The sequence below is a fragment of the Lolium rigidum genome, chromosome 6, assembly GCF_022539505.1.
Source record: "Lolium rigidum isolate FL_2022 chromosome 6, APGP_CSIRO_Lrig_0.1, whole genome shotgun sequence".
NCBI classification, from domain to species: domain Eukaryota; kingdom Viridiplantae; phylum Streptophyta; class Magnoliopsida; order Poales; family Poaceae; genus Lolium; species Lolium rigidum.
The window spans coordinates 311841814-311866491 of record NC_061513.1 but is presented as its reverse complement, the minus strand read 5'-3'; the positions used below and the strand labels follow the sequence as shown (position 1 = coordinate 311866491).

The 24678-nt window shown below is 50.4% G+C and overlaps 1 protein-coding gene across 1 annotated transcript; it reads left to right on the top strand.

Moving 5' to 3' along the window:
• Window positions 1–1185: 1185 nt before the first annotated feature.
• On the top strand, window positions 1186–21654 carry LOC124664599. The gene is made up of 3 exons (XM_047202080.1): window positions 1186–3324; window positions 3410–3440; window positions 21599–21654. The coding sequence occupies exons 1-3, from the start codon at window positions 1186–1188 to the stop codon at window positions 21652–21654; spliced, it is 2226 nt and encodes a 741-aa protein (XP_047058036.1).
• Window positions 21655–24678: the final 3024 nt, after the last annotated feature.

Below are 24678 nucleotides of genomic sequence, written 5' to 3'. Positions count from 1 at the left end.
TTTTCCCCAGCATCCGAGGGGAGAGGAGGCACGGTGAGGGCCATGACCACGCCTCCAAGAAGGGAACGGCGCCCGCAAGCGTCACCGTGGCCAACATCGGTCGCTGCCGAGTAGGGTTTTCACCCCGGCCAAACACCGTGACCTCGATAGCCAGAACTGGACTAGAGAAGGAGAACGAGGATGAAACCCGTCGTCTTGAGCCACCGCCACCGAGAAGCGAGGAACACCGAAGAAGGAGAGGGGTGTCGGCTACCACTGGCATCACCACGGCCACGTGAGACCGCCGTGCCACCATGACCACCAGACGGACTGGATGGTGGAGGTCCAGCCTGCCGCCGTCGCCTGGCCGGTCACCAGCACCACCATGGTGCTAGGACGCAGCCAGCCGCCGCCACGCTGCCGCCGAGGACTCGGCCGACCAGGCCCGAGCGAGCCTGGCGTCGCCGTCCCCAGCAGCAGTGACACCACCCCAAAGCAGGGGTCGAGCCCCTCATCTCCGTCGTCGTCGAGCCGCCGGGATCCCGCTGCTCCGCGCTGCCGGATCCGGACGAGGAAGAGCGCCGCCGTCGTCAACCAGGGGTCGCCACCCGGGGGGGGGGGGGGGGGGGACGCCCCGCCGCCGCCGTCCCCAACTGGGCTTGCCCAGCGGAGCCTCCCGGCGGCGGCGAGGAGGGAGGAGGCGCTCGGGCCTGGGGGCGCTGGGGGAGGTAGCTGGGGGCGCCGGGGGAGGGAGGCGGCGGCGGCGGCGGCTAGGGTTTGGGGGAGGGTCGCGAGAGCAGGCTCTGAGTTCTTCTCCAATGACCAGTGACAAATGTGCTAGGAAATAATTAACGCCAAGCGTATGAAAACTGTAACTTCTTCTCTTGCATTTCATAGAACCGGTTGTGCTAGGACTGGAATCTCTAATTAGTTCTTGGAAAGTTTAATCGTGCCCTGATTGATTTAGGGAAAGGTTAAATATTTGCTGCGTAGCGTGTTGTACGAGGAGGCTATAAACTTGGACTCAATTCGTGTTGTTCTCGTAAAATATCTGTGGAGTATTGAAATGTGTTTGTGTTTTTAGATCACTAGTTTTGAGATTTGACGAGGAGACCTACGAGCGTACGTGTTACGAGAGAGCTCCTAGCTCTAACTAAATCGTATCGATCGACATCGATCTAGCAACCATTGAGGCGCGCAGGCGCCATGGCGTCCACGATACACAAGACGGCGTCGACGCACAGGTCTGCGGTGGTCCGTGGCACGCACGAGTTCCACATCGTCGGCTGCAGCGGCCGCAAGCGTTTCGCCAGCGCCGTGAACTCCTCCTCCATCAAGTCCGGTTCCTTCCTCGCCGGCGGACACACCTGGGCCCTGGCCTGCACCTTCGACGATCAAGGCAGCCTCGCATCAATCACCCTCGAGCTTCTCGGCACGGCCAGGGACGTCGTCTTCACCGCCAGCATCCGGATCGAGGACCCCCTTGGCGAGTGGCCGACCGCCGTGTGGCAAAGCGACGCCATCAGAATTCAGGAGACTAGGACCTGGCAGCTGTCCGTTCCAGACGCTTACCATGGCCATGGGACCCGCTACGTCAGAGACGACCGCCTCACCATCGAATGCACCATCGCCGTCCTCGAGGAGTACTCCCCCAAAGCTGCTGTGGAGACTAGGAACTACTTTGTCTCGGTGGTGCCACCACCGACCATTGCTCAGGATCTCCACAAACTTCTACTAGTTAATGAGTCAAAGTCGGGGTCAGGATCATCACACTACGAGGAGAGGAGACGACATTGTATGCAGCCGGATGTAACATTCGTCGTTGAGGAGACCGAGATCCAGGCGCACAAGCTGGTTCTTGCCATGCGATCACCAGTCTTCGCCGCTGAGTTCCGCTGGCACACGAACGGCACGCTCCTGAGCATCGACGACATGAGTGCGTCCACATTCAGGGCCATGCTCCGCTTTATCTACACTGAAGAGCTGCCCATTAAAGCAAGCAACGACACAAGCCATAGTGTCTCCAAAGAGAAATATGCGTCGAGGCGCCGCCAGGCCATGGCACGCGACCTGCTCGTGGCCTCTGATCGTTATGACCTCGAGAGGCTGAGGATCATGTGCCAGAACATATTATTAGAGAGCATCGACGCCTCGACAGTTATGGAGACGTTGTTACTAGTGCGTGGCCGTTGCACCTGTTGTCAGCTCGAGGATTCCTGTATCGAGTACATAGCCTCTGACCCTGAGGTGTATGCTGTTGTGAGGGCGACCGAGGAGTACCAGGAGCTTAAGAAGAGCTGCAGTCCTTTGATAATCGAGATCATGGAAAGAGTAGCCACACATAACGGGGTCCGAAAATCTTGCTCTGATAGCATTAGACATTGGCTGCCAACCAAGAGTTGGTCAACCTATAACGCGGCAGAGGAGGTGCACGGCGTGCACGAGTTCAGGATCCCTAACTTTTGCGCCGTTCAAAGGAGCCTTGGTGTTGGCCAAGCAGTTAGTTCAGGCATTTTCCAGGTCGCCTGTTACGACTGGAAAATGTTGGTGTACCCTTCAGGAGAGAAAGCAGAGGACCAAGGGAACATCTCTGTGTATCTCATGCTGTTGAGTAATCCACCTGCCAATGGTGTCAAGGTGACTGATAAAATCATGTTCCACAACCCAAGAGGAAATTTTTCTTTCACTGAAGATGGGAGTAGCATATATACCGAAGTGGCTAATTGCTGGGGATACGGAAAGTTGATTACCTTGGAATCTGCCAAATCACAATACCTAGCGCACGATGGTTCCTTAACCATATACTATGGTTTTGCGGTCACCAAGCAGCCCTACACTAGTTCGAGCACCCTGACCACCAGGGCCATGATCGATGTGCCATCGTCAAGCATTGCCTTGTACCTCGGCCAGCTATTGGTGGGCGAACAGGGGTCGGACGTGAGGTTTCTTGTCGCGGGTAGCGAGATTTGCGCGCATAGCCTTGTGATTGCAGCCCGATCGCCGATCCTATATGAGGCGGTGGCAGCCGCAGTCGATGGACATATAATAAGGATTGACGGCATGAAGGACACAGTCTTCAAGGCCGTGATCCACTTCGTCTACACCGATGAACTGCCCGCTCTTGGTAGCACGGTGGTTGACGAAGACATGCTCGCCGCAGCATCCCGGTTTGGCCTCGAGAGGATGAAGATCATTTGTGAAAACTCCCTAGCCGAGCACATCTCCAAGGACAACGCGTTCGACACATTCAATTTGGCGCGCCGTCACGGTTGTTCGAAACTCGAGGATTACTGCATGGATTTCATCCTCTCGGTTCCATCCTTGGCCAAGGAATTGATTAAAACGGTCAGCCTCGACTAGCAATTTCTTTCTCCATGAAAAATAATTTCTATAATATCTCTGATCTATTTTGTTGTCTCATATCTGCCAGATTCCTCTGCCGTCTCCACAGGTGGATGCAGGTCAGTCCCTCTAAAGATGGCTGTCTAAGTCCTTTGAGGCGCTTAGGACTGACACCAAAAAATGTCGTCTCCATGGCCGGCATGGATCAGGATCAAAGAAACCGCTTGCCCGGTGGAGAAGCGTCCACGCCAATAGAAAGAAAGATTATCTTCTGCACGTATGCCATATTTCCATCTGAAAAATAACCGTTGTGGCTTTAGTTTATTTTAACTACATTTTAATAAAACCACGGCACTTACTATGGTTCGAAGGGAATATCAAATGTCCCCCCCCCGCCCTCCCCCCCCCCCCCCGCCCCCGGTGAAAATTGAAAAAAAAATCAATGTTTGAATTATATATATACGCATTTGTGATGCAGCTGCACAGCAGAAACAACAACAACTACTGGCTTTCTTGTATCTCATGGAACACGATCACGTCCCCGTGTTTCTCAAAAAAAAGAAAGACCGTTCACGTCTACGCTAGAGACAGGGAAGATAGAAAAATGAGCTGGCGGCCTGGCGCACCGTGCTCTCCAACCATTGGCAATTCCTTCTCAAAACTCAGATTAAAATTGGCTTGCCTGCTCCCTCAACATGCATGGAATCTGTGAGGTTGTTCTCTATTGATCTTGGTAAGAAGATACGTAGTAACATGCATGACTTTTGAGTTGAAATGTGGCATCACTTAATTTTGTTAGACTAATCTTGAGTTGCACTAACTAGCTAATTGGGTTGTGTGTTTCCTTTATTTTTCTTATTCTGAGTTTTCAAATCTTTACTATATATCCTGTTGTCATCTAAAGTTATAAATATTTTAGCAAACTATAACTAGCAATTTGTTTGAAATTTCCACGTGGATAATTTGAATATGTATGATATGAAATTGAAATTACGGTGCGGACAGTTTGATAAAAAAATCCTGGGCGCGTGGGATGTTGATTTAGGGTGACTCATGAAAAATAAGGCAAGGCAATATGCCGTTGAAATGATAGTTTATTCACGCTTGTTAACATAATTAGAGATGGAATTCTACTTAATTAAATTGAAGCAACCAAACCAAGAGTTTGTAACAAATTGACTGCATCTCGAGCTCACCTTGGTGGGAAAGACTTTAATAATTAGTATTGGATGAATGTGACTTAATGTTGATGTTTGTTAGACAGAAAGCATTTATTATTTTAAATAAAATAAGCTTGTTAATAGGAAATGTTGAAACAAAAGGGCAGGACCCACTAGCCAAAATATAGTTTCCTTACGCGCGGGGTCAAGATTTTTGGTACATTGACTGCTGAAAAATAGGGAAAGATAATAAGCAAAGGTTAAATGGTAGTTTATTCACTAAGTAAGTTTTTAACTTAATTAGAGACGGAACCTCCTACTTAATTTGAACCAACCAAATCAATTGTTTTTAACAAAATTGTTGCATCTCGACTTCATCTTGGTGGGAAAGTCTTTAATAATTAGTATATGATGAATGTGAATTAATATTCATGTTTTTAGACATAAATCATTTACTATTACAAATAAAATAATTTTGTTAATAGGAAATTTTAAATTAAATGGCACGAGTAACAAAAATATAGTTTCACTGCATGTGGGTTCACGATTTAGGGCACATTGACACGTGAGAGGGGTGTTGTCTGAAGTTTGAACAAGTGGGGATTATAGTATCCCCTTCCATCAGTTCGGACATACAGCTAGTACATGAAACTTGACACAAATCGAAATGACCAAAATGACCAAAATAACTTGGTTTTAAAGTTAATAACCTTTCATCTGGAGAAACATACAAAGTTGAAATGGACATAATAATTTATTTCTTTTCATCATGTCAACAGTATGACTGTTAGCACCGTGAATTATTTCATAATCTAGATGCACTTCATACATTTCATAATTTTCGATTCCTCCAATTTCATGAATTTGATCGCTGCACTTTGTGCTATTTCATGAACTCGCACATCCTGTAATTTTTATAACGGATCGAAACTGTTTTAGTTCATCTGAAATCATTTGGATCAAAGCATCAGTATCCTCCCGTCTTTGTAATTACTGTAATGATATTGAAAATGCAAATTATTCCCAGTTTCCTACTGTCTTCCTAATAATTATAAAAACCACTGTCGAATCTTCTGTAGCTACCAGTTGCTGAAAAACGCCTTCCAATCTTCTGCAGCCACTACAGGAATCGCCGCATACGCCGACGGCCGGCTGCCCTCGGCGTAGCCACGCCTGGCCCTCGGCGTAGGCTACGCCGACGGCAGCCCTCGGCGTAGACCCTCGGCGTCTAGGTCCCTCGGCGTAGCCAGCCTCGCCGTCGGCGTATGGTTGACCCTCGGCGTACGTGACCTACGCCGACGGCCCTCTGGGCCCCTCGGCGTCGCTGCCCTCGGCGTCTCCTGGCGGCGGGACGTCGCCGTTAACGGCGCATCGGCATACGCCGACGGCAACCCCCTCGGCGTACAGCAGGTTTCCGGTGACCAACGAGGCGACGTGGCACAGGCTGGCGGCGCCACCTGTGCGTGTACGCCGAGGGCAACCCCTCGGCATATGCACGTGCATGCATGGGACACGTGGCGCGCCTGCCGAGCTCATCTCCTACGCCGAGGGCAACCCCCTCGGCATAGACCTGACCAAATGGTCTATGCAGGGGTCTATGCCGACGGCAACCCCCTCGGCATATAGACCTGTTTAATTTTTTTTTCGTTTTCCAGTTCCAGTTCCAGTGCAATCCAGTTCCAGTTCCAGTTCATATAATCCACCAAATTCACATAAATATCATATAATCGACCAAATTCATCCAAATTCGTCATAATTCACGTAAATAGCATGAAATCCACATAGTAGCATACAAATACATCCAAATTCATCCAAAATCACCATAATTCACATAAATAGCATGAAATCCACATAGTAGCATACATGGTGCATGTAGTAGCATACAAGAGGAGAGTGCCATGTCATCCAATACATAGTAGTAGGTAGCAAATGATGGCAAGCAAGAAGCCCGGTGCTGACTAGCGGAGGAAGGACCCGGGCGGGGTGTGTCCGCCCACATCGTTGGCGAAACGAGCAGCCCGGGGTTTCGCTCCGGTAGAAGCTGCAGAAGAACCACCTGGAGAAGGACCGGTAGCACGCCCAGGAGAAGTCGACGGAGAGGCACCGGGAGTAGTCCCAGGAGTAGTCGACGGAGAGACACCAGCAGAACGCCCAGGAGACCGACCACCTTCATGAACCGGTGTGACCTCGCGCCCACCCGGCGATGCCTGGTTCCCGGACCATCCCGTTCCCTACGTGTTCCCTACATGTTAGCAACTTGCGAGGCAAAGGAAAGTGGTAACTACCGGTTTGGCAAAGAACTTACCTCCGGTGTGGATCCGTAGTAAGTCGCAGCGAAAGCTGCCCTCGATGGCATGATAGGCATGTCCCCCGCCACGGTAACTCGATCCGGTGGCGGTGTACCAGTAGACATAGAGATCATCATTTCCTGCAAGATAGGTTACAAGTTAGGCTTTGCAGAAATAAAGCATCAAACTGAGACTTGTCATCTACTTGCGCGAGAAGAAAGATTCAGACTTACTCCTATATACGCCATGTAGGCCGTATTCTCGCCTATTCCACCGCGCAGCGGCCTGCTGATAAGCTTCATTACAGAGCTTCGAAGGCCGCCTCGAACTCAGGCTACAATTTCAGAAACAATGAATCTCGTAAACACTTAGCCATGTAGGAAGGAAAACCGGAAAGAGGATGAAAATGAGGAAAACTTACATCGTAGGCGGGTGGACGAGCAGGCCGTGGACGAGGCTGGGGGCTGTCGGCGGTGAGGGTATGCTTGAGGCGCGTGTAGCTCGTGGAGTGGGTAGGCTTGACCGCCTTATTCATCCAAGGGAAACGGCCATGCGGACGCCCGTGCCCCGACAGGACCAACGACTCCTCGTCGACCGGAATGCTCAAGGGGTCATCCACCTCGGGGTGACGAGACTTGACCATGTCGCAGTAGTCCTCCTTGGCGGCCTTGGCATTGCCGTAGTACCGTGGCCGAGGCAATGCGGGATTGGGCTTCCGCTCGTCCGCATCATGTCATATATCCGGGCATCATGAAGCACCACCCCAGGTGGTGCCTCGGCCACCCGCATCGCGAAAAGAAAAGTTAAGCGTACCACAAATGAGACATGGCGGGAAATGAATGAAGGTCGTTCCATGTATATACATACCTTTTTCCCCTTGAAGCGGGTGTAGTCGCGGTTTCCCGCGCAGTGTGTGCCACCGGTGCCTCGGTTCTCCATGTTACGCCTCGACACGGCTGCAAACTCCTCGTCCTGCCTGAGCCACCTCGCCCTAATCAGCTCCTCCCATGCCTCCCTATGCTGCTCGGCCCACTCCGGACAAACCTGAAAACGCAATACTCAGCACAAGATAATTCAATGAAAACTTAGCAGCAATGTAGAATCTCATTGACATTTTACTCACCGACATGTACTCCTCAATGGTCATTGCCCATTCCTCCGTAGGCTCGTTACCAACATAGTACTCCTTCTTGACCCTCTTACCCTTGTTAGCCCGAAGGCACTAGCGCCGGTGAACTTTTGGTTGTACCACCGCTGCGGTGTCAACCTCTCGCAAGCGCCACACAAAGTGAGACGCGCCCGCGTGTCATGCTCCGGGTCCACACGATAGAAGCACTTCAATCATGCATAAATCAGTTGTGAAAGTCATGAGTTAGCACATTAGGGTCATCAACTATGAACGGTGCTCGAGAAATATATGCCTTACCCGAACTTGGTGGTCACAGCCTCAGCAAGTCGTCGCGAAGCCTACGGTAGGGGCATCCTCATAGTCCGCCCAAGTAGTGGCTAGCTTCGTCGGGCCACCGGGGACCGTGCTAAGGGGAGTGTATCTGCCGGGCCGAACTTCTTAATCGTAGCCCCAAGCAAGCTGTTAGGCATGCGGGGGGGCTTGGCATCCCATGTCCAATTGTCTGCAAATAAATCACACATTAGTACACATGCCAAATTGTTTATTATGCCCAAGATGAAAATACATGTTCGAAATTTCTGAAGTAGTACACTTACTCATCGCTCGAAGGAATGATAAGGGCCTTGTCATCATGGGTCTTCGGCTCCTTCCTCGCATCGGGGACTCTAGCTTCTCCACGAAGCTTCAAGGGCTTCGGCGCACCCCCATCCTCCATCACCTCCAACTCAGCCCTAGAGTCCGACTCGTGTGTAGACTCCGTCTCCATCTCCACCTCCCCACTAGACGGACCCTCTAGGTACAACTCGAGGAGCCACGTCACCGAAGCGGAGGGTGGCTCGTCAAAGTCCATGTGTACCCCGCCGCCACCTCGTCCTCCACCTCGTCCTCCTCGTCCTCGTCCTCGACCTCCACCTCGTCCTCCTCGTCCTCGTCCTCCATCGGTACCATCGGCGTAACGCGGATTTTGCACCGGGGCTCGATCACTCCGTCTAGTGGGTCTAGGAATATTCCTCTTCACCTCGCGCCAGCCGTCTTAAGAAAGCTCTCGAGTCCGCCTTGCCGCTGCTCATATTGTCCAGTCACCCGCATTGAGAAGAATAAAACAGCTTAAGCACAAAGACATATTATATGAAGATACTAAGAATAAAAGGCACAATGCAATTAAGAAGCATGTTGACATAATAAAATGAAGATACTAAGAATAAAAGGCACAATGCAATTAAGAAGCATGTTGACATAATAAAATGAAGATACTAATAATAAAAGGCACAATGCAATTAAGAAGCATGTTGACATAATAAAATGAAGATACTAAGAATAAAAGGCACAATGCAATTAAGAAGCATGTTGACAAATAAATACTAAGAATAAAAGACCCTCACCAGCCATCATCGCTCTCACGCTCACTCTCATACTCCATCTCTTTCTCTTTCTCTTTCTCTTTCTCTTTCTCTGGCCCACTATCACTATCACTATCTTGTGAGTACAAAGTTGAAGGGTCGACGGGTGGAGGCTCATCATAATTGTCATTCGCCTCAAGTAACTTCTCGAGCATAGATATGTCCTTTAGATCCACCACTGACTCACCACGAGTTTCTGCATCGTTCCCGAGGTCTTCTTGAACAAATGGTTCTAAAATATATTCCCCGAAGTCCTGTTCCTCTTGATAGAAAATCCCCTCGTATGTCACGGGGTCAATGTTGTTGTAATCATCCTCAGAGGGAATCGGTAGGTTACCATGTGGCGATACCTGGAAGACGACTTCCCAACCCTTGAGTTCCGCTTTCTGGCATGGGTAGGGCAAATAATAAACTTGCTTGGCTTGGTGAGCCACAATAAAGACATCGGCTCCGCTATAGGTGGTTGAAGGCTTAACTTCAACTAACCCAATGGACTTATCACTTCTCTCGTCCACCTATTGGGTCGAACCAATGACACTTGAACACGACGATATTGAGTTGCACGTTCGTACGATTGAATGTCAACTCGTATACACTTTGTAACCTTCCGTAGTAATCAAAGTTGTTGGCTCCTTTGGTGAAGACCCCAGTATTTATCGTTTTGGGATTCGCCCGGCCCTTCTGGTGCGTCTCCGTGTGGAAGCGAAACCCATTCACATCATACTTCTCATACTTGGTCACCTCACGGCTACAACCTTGGGAAACACATTTCAACTCATCTACCATATCAACGTTTCTCTCACGGCCCTACAAGAACATTTCAAATTTGTTGTGTGCATTAGTTACGTGTAATAAGAGGGACAAGTCACGTGTTGCAATGTAAGAGGAAAGGTTAGAAATTACTTTTTCCATGAACCATGTCACAAAGTTTTTATTAATTCCGGGAGCACCGTCTTTCAGTAGAGTGTCCATCTCCGAGGTTTCGGGCAATTCATCATACGGCCACATTTCATCCGTGAATTCGCTGAAAGGAGAAAATAAGCATTAGACCGAGACGAGGTTACTAGCTGCAAAGTAATTTGTTCACCATTTTACCTTACGAATGGGATCACTTCCTCCATGTTCATAAGCACATATAGCATTATACAATCCTTCTCTTCGTTCTCCAATTTATATTTTGTTCCTTTACCAGCCTTTGCCACCGGGGAATTGGAATAGTTTTAGCTTGGGGTCATTCTCGGGCACGTCGACATTGTAACGAGTGACCGGGTTATGCTCGAGTGGGAACATCATCGGGATAGTACGTTGTCGCGGCATCTGCCATCTCCCGAAGGCATATTGCCTCAGCTATGCATGCTTCAATCTTGGCCTTGTTTCCAGTTATCTTTCGAATATACTTAAACTCTCTCTCAATACAGAATCGCCAACGAAACCGCACCGGACCACCCAAGAGTGCCTCGTTGGCGAGGTGCACAATGAGATGTGCCATCGGAGTAAAGAAGCCTCGGCGGAAATATCATCTCCAAATTGCATAGCAACTCCGGCATCGTATGTTGTAGCTTTGCAATAACCTCGGGACATATCCGCTAGCACGGAGCGTGCGGAAGAAATGGCTCAACCGCGCAAGCACTCGCCGGACTTTCTCGGGGATATACCCTCGAAGCATCACCGGCATGAGCCGCTGAATCCATATATGATAGTCGTGACTCTTGAGCCCGGTGACTTTTCCCGTCGAAAGATTAACTCCCTTACTCATATTCGAGCAATAACCATCCGGGAACATCACGACGTATTTGAGCCACGCGAATGCCTCCTTCTTTTGGATGGAATCAAGGCAGAAGTTGGCATGCGGCTTGAACCAATTCTTTTGACGGCCAATAGGACGCTTCATGTGTAATTTTTCCCTATCACGGAGGATCTCAATATCGACTCTAGCCTTGACATTATCCTTTGACTTCCCGGGAATGTTCGGGCATGTGTGAAAGACGGACTCCGCGACATTCTTTACAAGTGTGCATCACATCGATGTTATGGGGAAGTTCGAGGTCCTTGTAATACTCGAGCTTCGTTAAAGCCGCCTCGTGAGTCCAGCTTGTGCGTTACACCATATCCCTCAAATTGATGGCCAGTTGGCGTCGCTGCCGGCACGAGAGCACGTAGCTCGGCTTCAACAAGTGTACCATCAAACTTCGGCACATCTTTTTTTCATGCACAACTTTGCCCTTCTTGAAGTTCTTTTTGTCTTCTCTAAACGGATGCCTCCTTTTGAGGAACTCGTCGATTCGTGTCAAACGCAACATACTTGCGACCCTTCCGTAGCCAAAGGAACTCAAGCCGATGCCCGCACACTCGGGCATGGCCACTTACCAACTGTACACCATCCACATGTTAGGGCGTACCCGGGCATGTCATGCATGGTATACCGCAACCAAACTCTCATGCGAAGTTTGTCTTCGATGCTCTGGTCGTACGTCAATGTCCCGTGGTGCCAAGAGTGGTTCAAATCTTCCACAATCGGCTGCATGTAGACACTCAAATTCTTCCCCGGTAATGAGGGCCCGGAATGATCAGCGACGTAAACATGGTCTTCCTCGTCATTAGGACTCCGGGAGGGAGATTGAGCGGAATAACAAACACGGGCCAGCAATCGTAATTGGCAGTGGACATACCATATGGATTGAAGCCATCCGTTGCTATCGCAATTCCGACATTCCGAGCCTCGGCTGCCTTAAGGCGGTGTTTTGTATCGAAGTTCTTCCATGCCGTACCATCGGATGGATGTCCCATCTTCAACTTCTTGTTTTCGTCCACGAATCTCTTCCCATACTTGTGCCACGTCATCCGTTTGGCTGTCTCCTCGTGCATGTAAAGCCGCTGGATTCTTTTTATGAATGGGAGATATCGAAGAATCGACTTTGCGGTGCTTGACCGCCTCACCCGACCATCCTTTCCCGTTACCTCTTCATACCTAGACTCGCTTACGGATGGGACAGTACTTGTCCTCCGCATACTCGTCTCCAAAATAGAACGCAGCCTTTCGGACAACAGCCTATCCTTTGATAATCCATGTTGAGGTCCTTCATAATTCTCCTCGTCGCGTGCAGGCTTTGAGGCAGACAATGATCTTTGGGCAACATGTTACCGGTTGTTTTCAGACTTGCTTCAAAGCCCTCACGGGTGGTGTTGTACCGGGTGTTGTCGGCTAGACATTGGGAGATGGCATCGAGCCGAGAAATCGCGGCGCCCTCGTACGGAGGCCTCTTAGCCGCGGCAATCATATCATAGAAGGCCTTCGCGGTTGGCTCTGGTTCCTCCGGTTCGGCGGCGCCTCCGGTTCGGCGGCGCTCCGGTTCCGCGGCGAATCCGGGACATCGGCATGGACGAGATCATCTAGAAAGTCTCTAACTCCATCGTACGCATTGCCATTGAGCCGCTGCCGCATCACCTCACCTCTGTCACGTTCGCGCTCATCAAAGTCGATTTCCGTGACGTACCCATGCATATACCCATATTGCAGAAGGTGTCTATACATTTCATCCTTCCCACGACGTTGACGCTTCACGCAGCGAACACAGGGGCAAAGTGCCCGAACCAGCCCCTTTGTACCACGCGCTAACTCATTCACTAGAAAATGGGTCTTCCTTGTCCACTCATCTCGTTTTCTCGGTCGCACTAACACGCTCATTGTACATCCATCCATTATCAGCCATCCTCTCGCTTTATTGGGAGCCAAACCACGGACATAGCATTTATATCAAATAGGAAATTAAATGCATCATATTTTTATTTATTTTACCGGGCGAAACGCATGCATCAACCTACATCTCTACTAGGTGGGCTCCTAGCAGCCGCCGGATCCGTAGTTGGCTACGTTCTCCATGCTCTACCCCGGTCCAAGTCAGAATTTCGGCAGCACCTCCCCGCTGCTCTCCCGATACACGTCTCGGCAAAAAGCCGAGAGGATGTGCATCCGGAGAACAACGGGGAGGCGCCGCCGAAATCCCGACTCGGACCGGAGTAGAACATGGAAAACGTAGACAACTACGCATCCGCCGACTGTCCCGTAAATGCCGCAAGCGTTACGGTTCAAAATATGCGGACCACTAATGCATATTTATCCGCGTAACGCTCGCGGACGGGAAGTGACACCTAGGTTACGCAACTGGACTTGGAAATTGAATCTAGTGACATAAGAAAATGCGGAGATGAAGTTGGAAATTTAGCTCACCCTCGGCTGAAGAGGAAGTAGTCAAACAACCGAGTGTCGATGTCGGCGAACGCCGAGAAGCGCGTCAAGATCCGGGATCGTCACGCCGGGGTGCTCATGACAAGGCGGTCACGACATGGCCTATTATAAATTCACATTATTAGAACAAATTCCACATTCACATTCACATTTCCAATTTCTATTTCTATTTCTATTTCTATTTGCAATTTCTATTTCTATTTGCAATTTCTATTTCTATTTGCAATTTCTATTTAAATTTCATTTCTATTTCACATTTGCAATTTCCATTTCATTTCTATTTGCAATTTCTATTTCTATTACTTTTTCTTTCTTTCTATTTCATATCAATTACACAATTCCATTTCTAATTCTATTACAACAACTAAAACTAATGAAAAAATAAAAAAAGAGGAACCTTACCGTATGCAGGGAAGAGGGCCTGGCAGGCGACGGCAGGCCGGGGCGCGAGGAGGAGGCCGGCCAGGGGACGGCGGGCCGGGCGCGAGGAGGAGGAGGAGAGCAGCGCGATGGGGTGGGGGAGCAGCGGCAGGGGAGTAGCGCGGCAGGGGAGAAGCGCAGCGGGGGAGGAGCGGAGGGGCGGCGGGGAGGCGGCGGCGGGACGGAGGGCGGCGGCGAGGCAGAGGGCGGCGGCGAGGCGGCGCGAGGAGGGGGGCGGGGGGGGAGCGGCGGCGGGGCGAGCAGCAGCGGGAGAGCAGCTCCTGGCGGCGCGCGGGGGAGAGATGTGCGTGGAGATGTTGAGTGGGTCCGGCTCGACCAACTCGACCGGCCTGGTCATAACCCTAGAGGCTATGCCGAGGGTCAGGGCTATGCCGACGGCAGCCCTCGGCATAGACCCCATTTTTTTATTTTTCAATTTATTTTCTATTTAAATTTTGTGTTGTGTCAATTATATTATAAAAAATGCTAATATAGGTCCATACAAATATGTTTTAATCTTCCCTAGCTATGCGCATAAAAAATATTACCATCTTAACTTAATATTTCCTCCGGTAGACGAAACCCTAATCCGGTAGCCCCGCAGATCTACCCCTTTGACCGACCTCCGATGACAGCTGACCCATGGACTTTTCTCTTCCTTTGTGTTGTGTTAGGTCATTGGAACATGTAGTATCAATAATTACCCCTATCTTACATCAATATTCCCTCCGGTAGACGAAACCCTAATCTGGGAGCCCCGCAGATCTACCCCTTTGACTGCATCCCATCGGGGGTTCCCCGGTGGGCATATGCCTCCATTTGAGCTTGGTTAGGTCATAGGTACATGTGGAAACAAGGATCATCCCATATGATCTCAAGTTTATCTCCGGTTCAACTCCGAGGGAGTTCCCCCTATACATGCAGAATCTGCCTAAGTGTAGGAACCCCCTGTCCGAGAAGACGGACACACCTGGGGGGTAGCCTTGGATATAAAACCATCTCAAATCACTTTTGTGCATTCCATGTGGACACACACAAGTTTTGGGGCCATTCCCTACATCCGATGCTCGATTTCCGATGAAACCCTAGTTCTGTTGACCGCGCGGTCTACCCCTTTGATCGCATCCCATCGGGGTCCCCGGTGGGCATATGCCTCCATTTGAGCTTGGTTAGGTCATAGGTACATGTGGAAACAAGGATCATCCCATATGATCTCAAGTTTATCTCCGGTTCAACTCCGAGGGAGTTCCCCCTATACATGCGAATCCGCCTAAGTGTAGGAACCCCCGTCCGAGAAGACGGACACACCCGGTGGGGTAGCCTTGGATATAGAACCATCTCAAATCACTTTTCTGCATTCCATGTGGACACACACAAGTTTTGGGGCCATTCCCTACATCCGATGCTCGATTTCCGATGAAACCCTAGTTCTGTTGACCGCGCGGTCTACCCCTTTGACTGCATCCCATCGGGGTCCTCCGGTGGGCATATGCCTCCATTTGAGCTTGGTTAGGTCATAGGTACATGTGGAAACAAGGATCATCACATATGATCTCAAGTTTCTCTCCGGTTCACCTCCGAGGGAGTTCCCCCCTATACATGCAGAATCTGCCTAAGTGTAGGAACCCCCGTCCGAGAAGCCGGACACACTCGGGGGTAGCCTTGGATATAGAACCATCTCAAATCACTTTTGTGCATTCCATGTGGACACACACAAGTTTTGGGGCCATTCCCTAGATCCGATGCTCGATTTCCGACGAAACCCTAGTTTTGTTGACCGCGCGGTCTACCCCTTTGACTGCATCCCATCGGGGCTCCCCCGGTGGGCATATGCCTCCATTTGAGCTTGGTTAGGTCATATGTACATTTGGAAACAAGGATCATCACATATGATCTCAAGTTTCTCTCCGGTTCACCTCCGAGGGAGTTCCCCCCATACATGCGAGTCCGCCTAAGTGTAGGAACCCCCGTCCGAGAAGCCGGACACACCTGGGGGGTAGCCTTGGATATAGAACCATCTCAAATCACTTTTGTGCATTCCATGTGGGCACACACAAGTTTTGGGGCCATTCTCTACATCCGATGCTCGATTTCCGACGAAACCCTAGTTCTGTTGACCGCGCGGTCTACCCCTTTGACTGCATCCCATCGGGGCTCCCCCGGTGGGCATATGCCTCCATTTGAGCTTGGTTAGGTCATAGGTACATTTGGAAACAAGGATCATCACATATGATCTCAAGTTTCTCTCCGGTTCAACTCCGAGGGAGTTCCCCCTATACATGCGATCCGCCTAAGTGTAGGAACCCCCGTCCGAGAAGCCGGACACACTCGGGGGTAGCCTTGGATATAGAACCATCTCAAATCACTTTTGTGCATTCCATGTGGACACACACAAGTTTTGGGGCCATTCCCTAGATCCGATGCTCGATTTCCGACGAAACCCTAGTTCCGTTGACCGCGCGGTCTACCCCTTTGACTGCATCCCATCGGGGCTCCCCCGGTGGGCATATGCCTCCATTTGAGCTTGGTTAGGTCATAGGTACATTTGGAAACAAGGATCATCACATATGATCTCAAGTTTATCTCCGGTTCAACTCCGAGGGAGTTCCCCCCTATACATGCAGAATCTGCCTAAGTGTAGGAACCCCCTGTCCGAGAAGCCGGACACACCCGGGGGTAGCCTTGGATATAGAACCATCTCAAATCACTTTTGTGCATTCCATGTGGACACACACAAGTTTTGGGGCCATTCCCTACATCCGATGCTCGATTTCCGACGAAACCCTAGTTCTGTTGACCGCGCGTTCTACCCCTTTGATCGCATCCCATCGGGGTCCCCCGGTGGGCATATGCCTCCATTTGAGCTTGGTTAGGTCATAGGTACATGTGGAAACAAGGATCATCACATATGATCTCAAGTTTCTCTCCGGTTCACCTCCGAGGGAGTTCCCCCTATACATGCGGAATCGCCTAAGTGTAGGAACCCCCGTCCGAGAAGCCGGACACACCGGGGGGTAGCCTTGGATATAGAACCATCTCAAATCACTTTTGTGCATTCCATGTGGACACACACAAGTTTTGGGGCCATTCCCTAGATCCGATGCTCGATTTCCGACGAAACCCTAGTTCCGTTGACCGCGCGGTCTACCCCTTTGATCGCATCCCATCGGGGCTCCCCGGTGGGCATATGCCTCCATTTGAGCTTGGTTAGGTCATATGTACATTTGGAAACAAGGATCATCACATATGATCTCAAGTTTCTCTCCGGTTCAACTCCGAGGAGTTCCCCCTATACATGCGGATCCGCCTAAGTGTAGGAACCCCCGTCCGAGAAGCCGGACACACCTGGGGGTAGCCTTGGATATAGAACCATCTCAAATCACTTTTGTGCATTCCATGTGGGCACACACAAGTTTTGGGGCCATTCTCTACATCCGATGCTCGATTTCCGACGAAACCCTAGTTCTGTTGACCGCGCGGTCTACCCCTTTGACTGCATCCCATCGGGGCTCCCCCGGTGGGCATATGCCTCCATTTGAGCTTGGTTAGGTCATAGGTACATTTGGCAACAAGGATCATCACATATGATCTCAAGTTTCTCTCCGGTTCAACTCCGAGGGAGTTCCCCCCTATACATGCGAACCGCCTAAGTGTAGGAACCCCCGTCCGAGAAGCCGGACACACCCGGGGGTAGCCTTGGATATAGAACCATCTCAAATCACTTTTGTGCATTCCATGTGGACACACACAAGTTTTGGGGCCATTCCCTAGATCCGATGCTCGATTTCCGACGAAACCCTAGTTCCGTTGACCGCGCGGTCTACCCCTTTGATCGCATCCCATCGGGGCTCCCCGGTGGGCATATGCCTCCATTTGAGCTTGGTTAGGTCATAGGTACATTTGGAAACAAGGATCATCACATATGATCTCAAGTTTCTCTCCGGTTCACCTCCGAGGGAGTTCCCCCTATACATGCGAGATCCGCCTAAGTGTAGGAACCCCCGTCCGAGAAGCCGGACACACCTGGGGGTAGCCTTGGATATAGAACCATCTCAAATCACTTTTGTGCATTCCATGTGGGCACACACAAGTTTTGGGGCCATTCTCTACATCCGATGCTCGATTTCCGACGAAACCCTAGTTCTGTTGACCGCGCGGTCTACCCCTTTGACTGCATCCCATCGGGGCTCCCCCGGTGGGCATATGCCTCCATTTGAGCTTGGTTAGGTCATAGGTACATTTGGAAACAAGGATCATCACATATGATCTCAAGTTTATCTCCGGTTCAACTCCGAGGGAGTTCCCCCTATACATGCGGAATCCGCCTAAGTGTAGGAACCCCCGTCCGAGAAGCCGGACACACCTGGGGGGGTAGCCTTGGATATAGAACCATCTCAAATCACTTTTGTGCATTCCATGTGTGCACACACAAGTTTTGGGGCCATTCTCTACATCCGATGCTCGATTTCCGACGAAACCCTAGTTCTGTTGACCGCGCGGTCTACCCCTTTGACTGCATCCCATCGGGGCTCCCCCGGTGGGCATATGCCTCCATTTGAGCTTGGTTAGGTCATAGGTAGATTTGGCAACAAGGATCATCACATATGATCTCAAGTTTCTCTCCGGTTCAACTCCGAGGGAGTTCCCCCCATACATGCAGACCGCCTAAGTGTAGGAACCCCCGTCCGAGAAGCCGGACACACCTGGGGGGTAGCCTTGGATATATAACCATCTCAAATCACTTTTGTGCATTCCATGTGGACACACACAAGTTTTGGGGCCATTCCCTAGATCCGATGCTCGATTTCCGACGAAACCCTAGTTCTGTTGACCGCGCGGTCTACCCCTTTGACTGCATCCCATCGGGGCTCCCCCGGTGGGCATATGCCTCCATTTGAGCTTGGTTAAGTCATAGGTACATTTGGAAACAAGGATCATCACATATGATCTCAAGTTTCTCTCCGGTTCAACTCCGAGGGAGTTCCCCCCTATACATGCGGAACCGCCTAAGTGTAGGAACCCCCGTCCGAGAAGCCGGACACACACCTGGGGGGTAGCCTTGGATATAAAACCATCTCAAATCACTTTTGTGCATTCCATGTGGACACACACAAGTTTTGGGGCCATTCCCTAGATCCGATGCTCGATTTCCGACGAAACCCTAGTTCCGTTGACCGCGCGGTCTACCCCTTTGATCGCATCCCATCGGGGCTCCCCGGTGGGCATATGCCTCCATTTGAGCTTGGTTAGGTCATAGGTACATTTGGAAACAAGGATCATCACATATGATCTCAAGTTTCTCTCCGGTTCAACTCCGAGGAGTTCCCCCTATACATGCGATCCGCCTAAGTGTAGGAACCCCCGTCCGAGAAGCCGGACACACCTGGGGGTAGCCTTGGATATAGAACCATCTCAAATCACTTTTGTGCATTCCATGTGGACACACACAAGTTTTGGGGCCATTCTCTACATCCGATGCTCGATTTCCGACGAAACCCTAGTTCCGTTGACCGCGCGGTCTACCCCTTTGATCGCATCCCATCGGGGTCCCCCGGTGGGCATATGCCTCCATTTGAGCTTGGTTAGGTCATAGGTACATGTGGAAACAAGGATCATCACATATGATCTCAAGTTTCTCTCCGGTTCACCTCCGAGGGAGTTCCCCCCTATACATGCATAATCTGCCTAAGTGTAGTAACCCCCTGTCCGAGAAGCCGGACACACCTGGGGGGTAGCCTTGAATATAAAACCATCTCAAATCACTTTTGTGCATTCCATGTGGACACACACAAGTTTTGGGGCCATTCTCTACATCTGATGCTCGATTTCCGACGAAACCCTAGTTCTGTTGACCGCGCGGTCTACCCCTTTGATCGCATCCCATCGGGGCTCCCCGGTGGGCATATGCCTCCATTTGAGCTTGGTTAGGTCATAGGTACATGTGGAAACAAGGATCATCAGATATGATCTCAAGTTTCTCTCCGGTTCACCTCCGAGGAGTTCCCCCCTATACATGCAGAATCTGCCTAAGTGTAGGAACTCCCTGTCCGAGAAGCCGGACACACCTGGGGGGTAGACTTGGATATAAAACCATCTCAAATCACTTTTGTGCATGCCATGTGGGCACACACAAGTTTTCCAGCGATTCCGACGCTCCGGTGGTCTGTAACTTGGAAAACCCTAGGGCGGGGACCCCACACATCTACCCCTATAGCTTTCTCCGTGCGAGGGTTTACCAGTGGACTTTTTTATTTAGTTTGCTTTGTTTAGGACATATGTACATGGAAACGATAGGTTGGGCATACTTTACCATAAAATAGGCTCCGTTCGAGCCATGGCGGGGGTTTCCACATACGGATCCCGAATTTTACCAACCGGTAGCCCATTATGCGGAAATCGTCAACGCCGGTACATCCAAGGTTAGCCAAACCTTACATCACACTTGTACATGTATGTTAGGGGCAGAAGCAAGTTTTCCAACAATTTCGACGCTCCGGTGATATGTTTCTTGGGAAACCCTAGGGCGGGACCCCTAGGGTTAGGGTTTTACCAAGTGATCCGTTAGGGTTATAGTTAGGGTTAGCAATGTATGTGGAAACCCTAGGGTTAGGGTTAGAGTTAGGGTTAGGTTAGGGTTAGAGTTAGCAATGTATGTGGAAACCCTAGGGTTAGGGTTAGGGCTAGAGTTAGGGTTAGGGTTAGAGTTAGCAATGTCGTATGTGGAAACCCTAGGGTTAGGGTTAGGGCTAGAGTTAGGGTTAGGGTTAGGGTTAGAGTTAGGGTTAGAGTTAGGGTTAGAGTTAGGGTTAGGGTTCGGGAAACCGTAGGGCGGGGACCCCGCGGATCTACCCATATGTACATCGATAGCAAATGTTGGGCCTAGTGGCTCCGGTTGACCCGTCCGCGAAGAGCGTCACCCATGCATGGGACCTACATATGCCATCTACATAATTCATACTAGTAAATAAATAATGGAAACATATTATAAAGTAATATGAGAGAGGGAAAAAATAAAAATAAAAATAAAAAAATACTATATGCCGAGGGTGGCCGTCGGCATAGGGTGTCCATGCCCTATGCCGAGGGTGGCCGTCGGCGTCTGAGTGACGCCGTGAGCGCGGCGTCGACGGCGCGGGCCGGGCCGGAGGCGATGCCGGTGCTACGCCGAGGGCCAAGGTGACGCCGACGGCTGCCCTCGGCGTAGCCTCCTCTACGCCGACGGTGTTCGTACGCCGACGGTCGGGTTCGTGAGCTGCCCCGGCGAGGCCGTACGCCGACGGCCCCGATAAAAAGCCGTCGGCGTACACTCTGGCCGTCGGCATCTGTCACCATTCCTGTAGTGAGCCCCAGTTTCCTCCTATCTTTGTAATTACCGAAATGATATTGAATTGACCAATTTCGATTTGGCACTACTAGCAGAATAAGTATTGGTCTTCAGTTCGGTATAGGAGTTCAGTAGTGTGATATGAATTTCACATGTTGCATCAGAAAAAAAAATAAGCTTACATGTTGTATCCTACACATGCTGCTCTGTCTAACTCCTTTTGCAGAAACAAGATTGTGTCATACTAGAACAAGTGTTTGTGGACCCTTGTGAGTTTTTGTTGATTTTTGTTTTTCAAACATGTTGGCAGATTTTTTCATGGAAGCTTTTGATGGACTGAACCTGGGAGAGATGGTGATGGACTGACCTGGAGAGATGGTGATGGGCTGAGCTGAAGAGATTTTCCCTCAAGGTCTTTGATTCTTCCACTTTGGCCTTCTTCTTCATCCTCCATGATCCTCTCTTTTCCTCACGTGGATCTTGATCTCTTTTCCCCTTTCTGTCTCTTTTTCTTGAGGAAGAAGAAGCTACCTACGTGGGAGTGGGGGATCGGGTAGTGCTGGAAGAGAATCCTTTCTCGTGGACACAGGTGTGCTAGCCCAACAAGTCGACAACTCTTATTGGATCTGTTTTTTAGGCCCGATGGCTTTTCGGGTCAACCCGAAACGAGGCCCAGAATCTTTCCAGGGCAGGCCGGGGATTCGTCAACAGTCAGTTTTAATTTGTCAACAGTCAGTTTTTGTTCTTCATTCGTGCCAACTGAGAAAGAATCAGTGAAACACACGGCAACACACAATTGGTCGAAAAAAGTGACTGTTGACGAATAGAAAAACAGCTAGCTGTTAATTAGACAGTCCCTTGTTGTTTGTCATGTTTTTGTTTCCCTTCCTACCGATTTGATTAAGGCCCGGCCCATCGTTTGGCGATCGCATCCACGTACAAAGCTAGGGCTCCATGGTCCATCGATCAAGCAACTAATCCGGCCGGCAATGGCGCATAAGGCGGCGTGGGCGCACACATCGACGCTTGTCCGAGGCACCCACGAGTTCCGCATCGTCGGTGTCGCCATCAGATCCTCCACGATCACGTCGGGTGACTTCCTTGCCGGCGGCCACACGTGGGCTCTCTCCTGCGGCTTCGACGACGATGGACACCTCGCGTCCATCTCCCTCGAGCTCCTCAGCTACGCCGAGGAAGACGTCGTAGCCTTGGCCAACATCAGGATCGAGGACCCGCTTCGCCGTCGGCCAGCCGCTGTATGGCGAAGCGAAGGCGCCCACACGTTCCCCTACTGTCCGTGCCCGGATAGCGACAACCGGAGCTGGGAGCTGTCCGTGCCCGCCGGTTTCCATGGCCGGGAGGAGCGCTACGTAATTGATGACTGCCTCACCATCCACTGCTCCGTCGATGTCCTCCAGGAGGAATGTACGGAGGTGCCTGTAGAGAGTATCGCCGCCGTGGTGACACCGAAGGGAATCGCTAAGGATCTCGGAAAGCTCTTGCTTCTGGACGAGTCATCAGAGTTGGGGAGGCCAGACGTGACGTTCGTCGTTGAGGAGGCCGAGATCCAGGCGCACAAGCTGGTGCTCGCCATGCGGTCGCCGGTCTTTGCCGCAGAATTCCGTTGGCATACTGAGGAAGGCGAGCGTATAAGGATCGACGACATGAGCGCTTCCATCTTCAGGTCAATGCTCCGATTCATCTACACCGATGAGCTGCCTATAAAACGCAGCAACGATGTGAGCGGTGCTAGCAAAGTAAAATATGCACAAAAGCGTCGCGAGGCAATGGCACTCGACTTGCTGGTGGCCGCCGATCGTTACGACCTCGATAGGTTGAGGCTAATGTGTGAGAACGTACTGTCTGAGACCATTGACGTCGCCTCTGTCTTGCCGATGTTGATGGTAGTTCATGGCAGGCACAGCTGCAGGCAGCTGGAAGCTGCTTGTATCGAGTACTTGGTGTCAGATCCTGATATTTATGCGGCTGTGAGAGCGACAGAGGAGTATAAGGAACTCAAAGAAAGTTGCTCCTCCTTTATGTTGGAGGTAACCGAGAAAGTAGCCACCATCAACATGTTCCCAAACTCAAGATCCCTGTCTACCTCAAGCAAAATGCTGTCGCAGAACAGCGCATCCACACATTACTCGCGTATGGTGGTCGATGGCGCGCACGAGTTCAGGATACCTCAGTTTTTTGTTATGCAGAGAAGTTTTAAAGTTGGGAAATCAATCGATTCCTGCAAGTTTCAGGTCGGCGGTTACGACTGGATGCTAAAGGTATACCCATTGCTGCCACACGACCACGCAAAATTGTACATATCCATCTACTTGCACCTATTGACCAATCCAAGAGCCGCGAATATCAGAACATCTTTGACGTTCCGGATTGGTGACCCCAGTGGAAAATTACCACCGACCAAGCTTTCTGTAGAAACCAGCTTTGATAGTAACACTACAAAATGTGCGTGTCCGGAGTTCATCACGTGGGAATCTGCAAAGTCGCAGTACCTAGCACATGATGGATCTCTTACCATACGTTGCAACATTGCCGTCGCCAAGGATAAGTACACTAGTATTAGCAATTCCACCACCAGCATCAAAGCAACAGTCCCAGTGCCTCCTTCCAACATCGCCTGGCACCTCGAGCAACTGCTTGTGACCGAGCAGGGGTCAGACATAACGTTCCTTGTAGAGGAGACCCAGATCCGCGCTCATAGCCTCGTGATCGCCACCAGGTCACCAGTCCTATACGAAGCGGTGGCAGCTGCCAGCAATGGCGACCACGTCATACAGATTGACAACATGAAGGCTGCAACCTTCAAGGTTATTCTCCATTTTATCTACACTGATGAGCTTCCTCCTATAGAGGACCTAGTCTCTAAGGATGCCAAAGATGTTAGGGTCATTGCTAGAGACATTCTCACAGCAGCATCCCGGTTCTGTCTACAGAGGATCAAGACCATGTTCGAGAACTTCCTAGCAGACCTTGTCTCAAAAGAGAATGTGTTAAGCACATTAAGGATTGCACGCCAACACCGCTGCTCAAAGCTTGAGGATTATTGTATCGAGTTCATCTTGATGCCACACATGACTAAGGATGTGATGAAAACAATTGGTTTGGACTAATTAAAATCAAGTGTTTTCCCTATGCATGTCAACTCATTTGAATATATTGACTGATTAGTTTTTGTTCATCTCAATTGTTTATCTATAATCTATGGAAGCATTTGACCGGCGGATTTCCAGAAACCATGGACGTAGAGGAGAGATTACGGACAGATTACATACCTGACCTTGTCCATACGGACACACTATCTTCTATGTTGTTTTTTAGCACCCTAGCCCCCACCACCGCCGCCTTCCCCTCCCCCCTCCTCCTCATCCCCGG

Coding starts and splice junctions, on each gene's coding strand:
- LOC124664599 (XM_047202080.1), top strand. CDS start 1,186: ATGGCGTCCACGATACACAAGACGGCGTCGACGCACAGGTCTGCGGTG. Junction 3,325..3,409: donor CCAAGGAATTGATTAAAACG/GTCAGCCTCGAC, acceptor CATATCTGCCAG/ATTCCTCTGCCGTCTCCACA. Junction 3,441..21,598: donor GTCTCCACAGGTGGATGCAG/GTCAGTCCCTCT, acceptor ACATGTTGGCAG/ATTTTTTCATGGAAGCTTTT.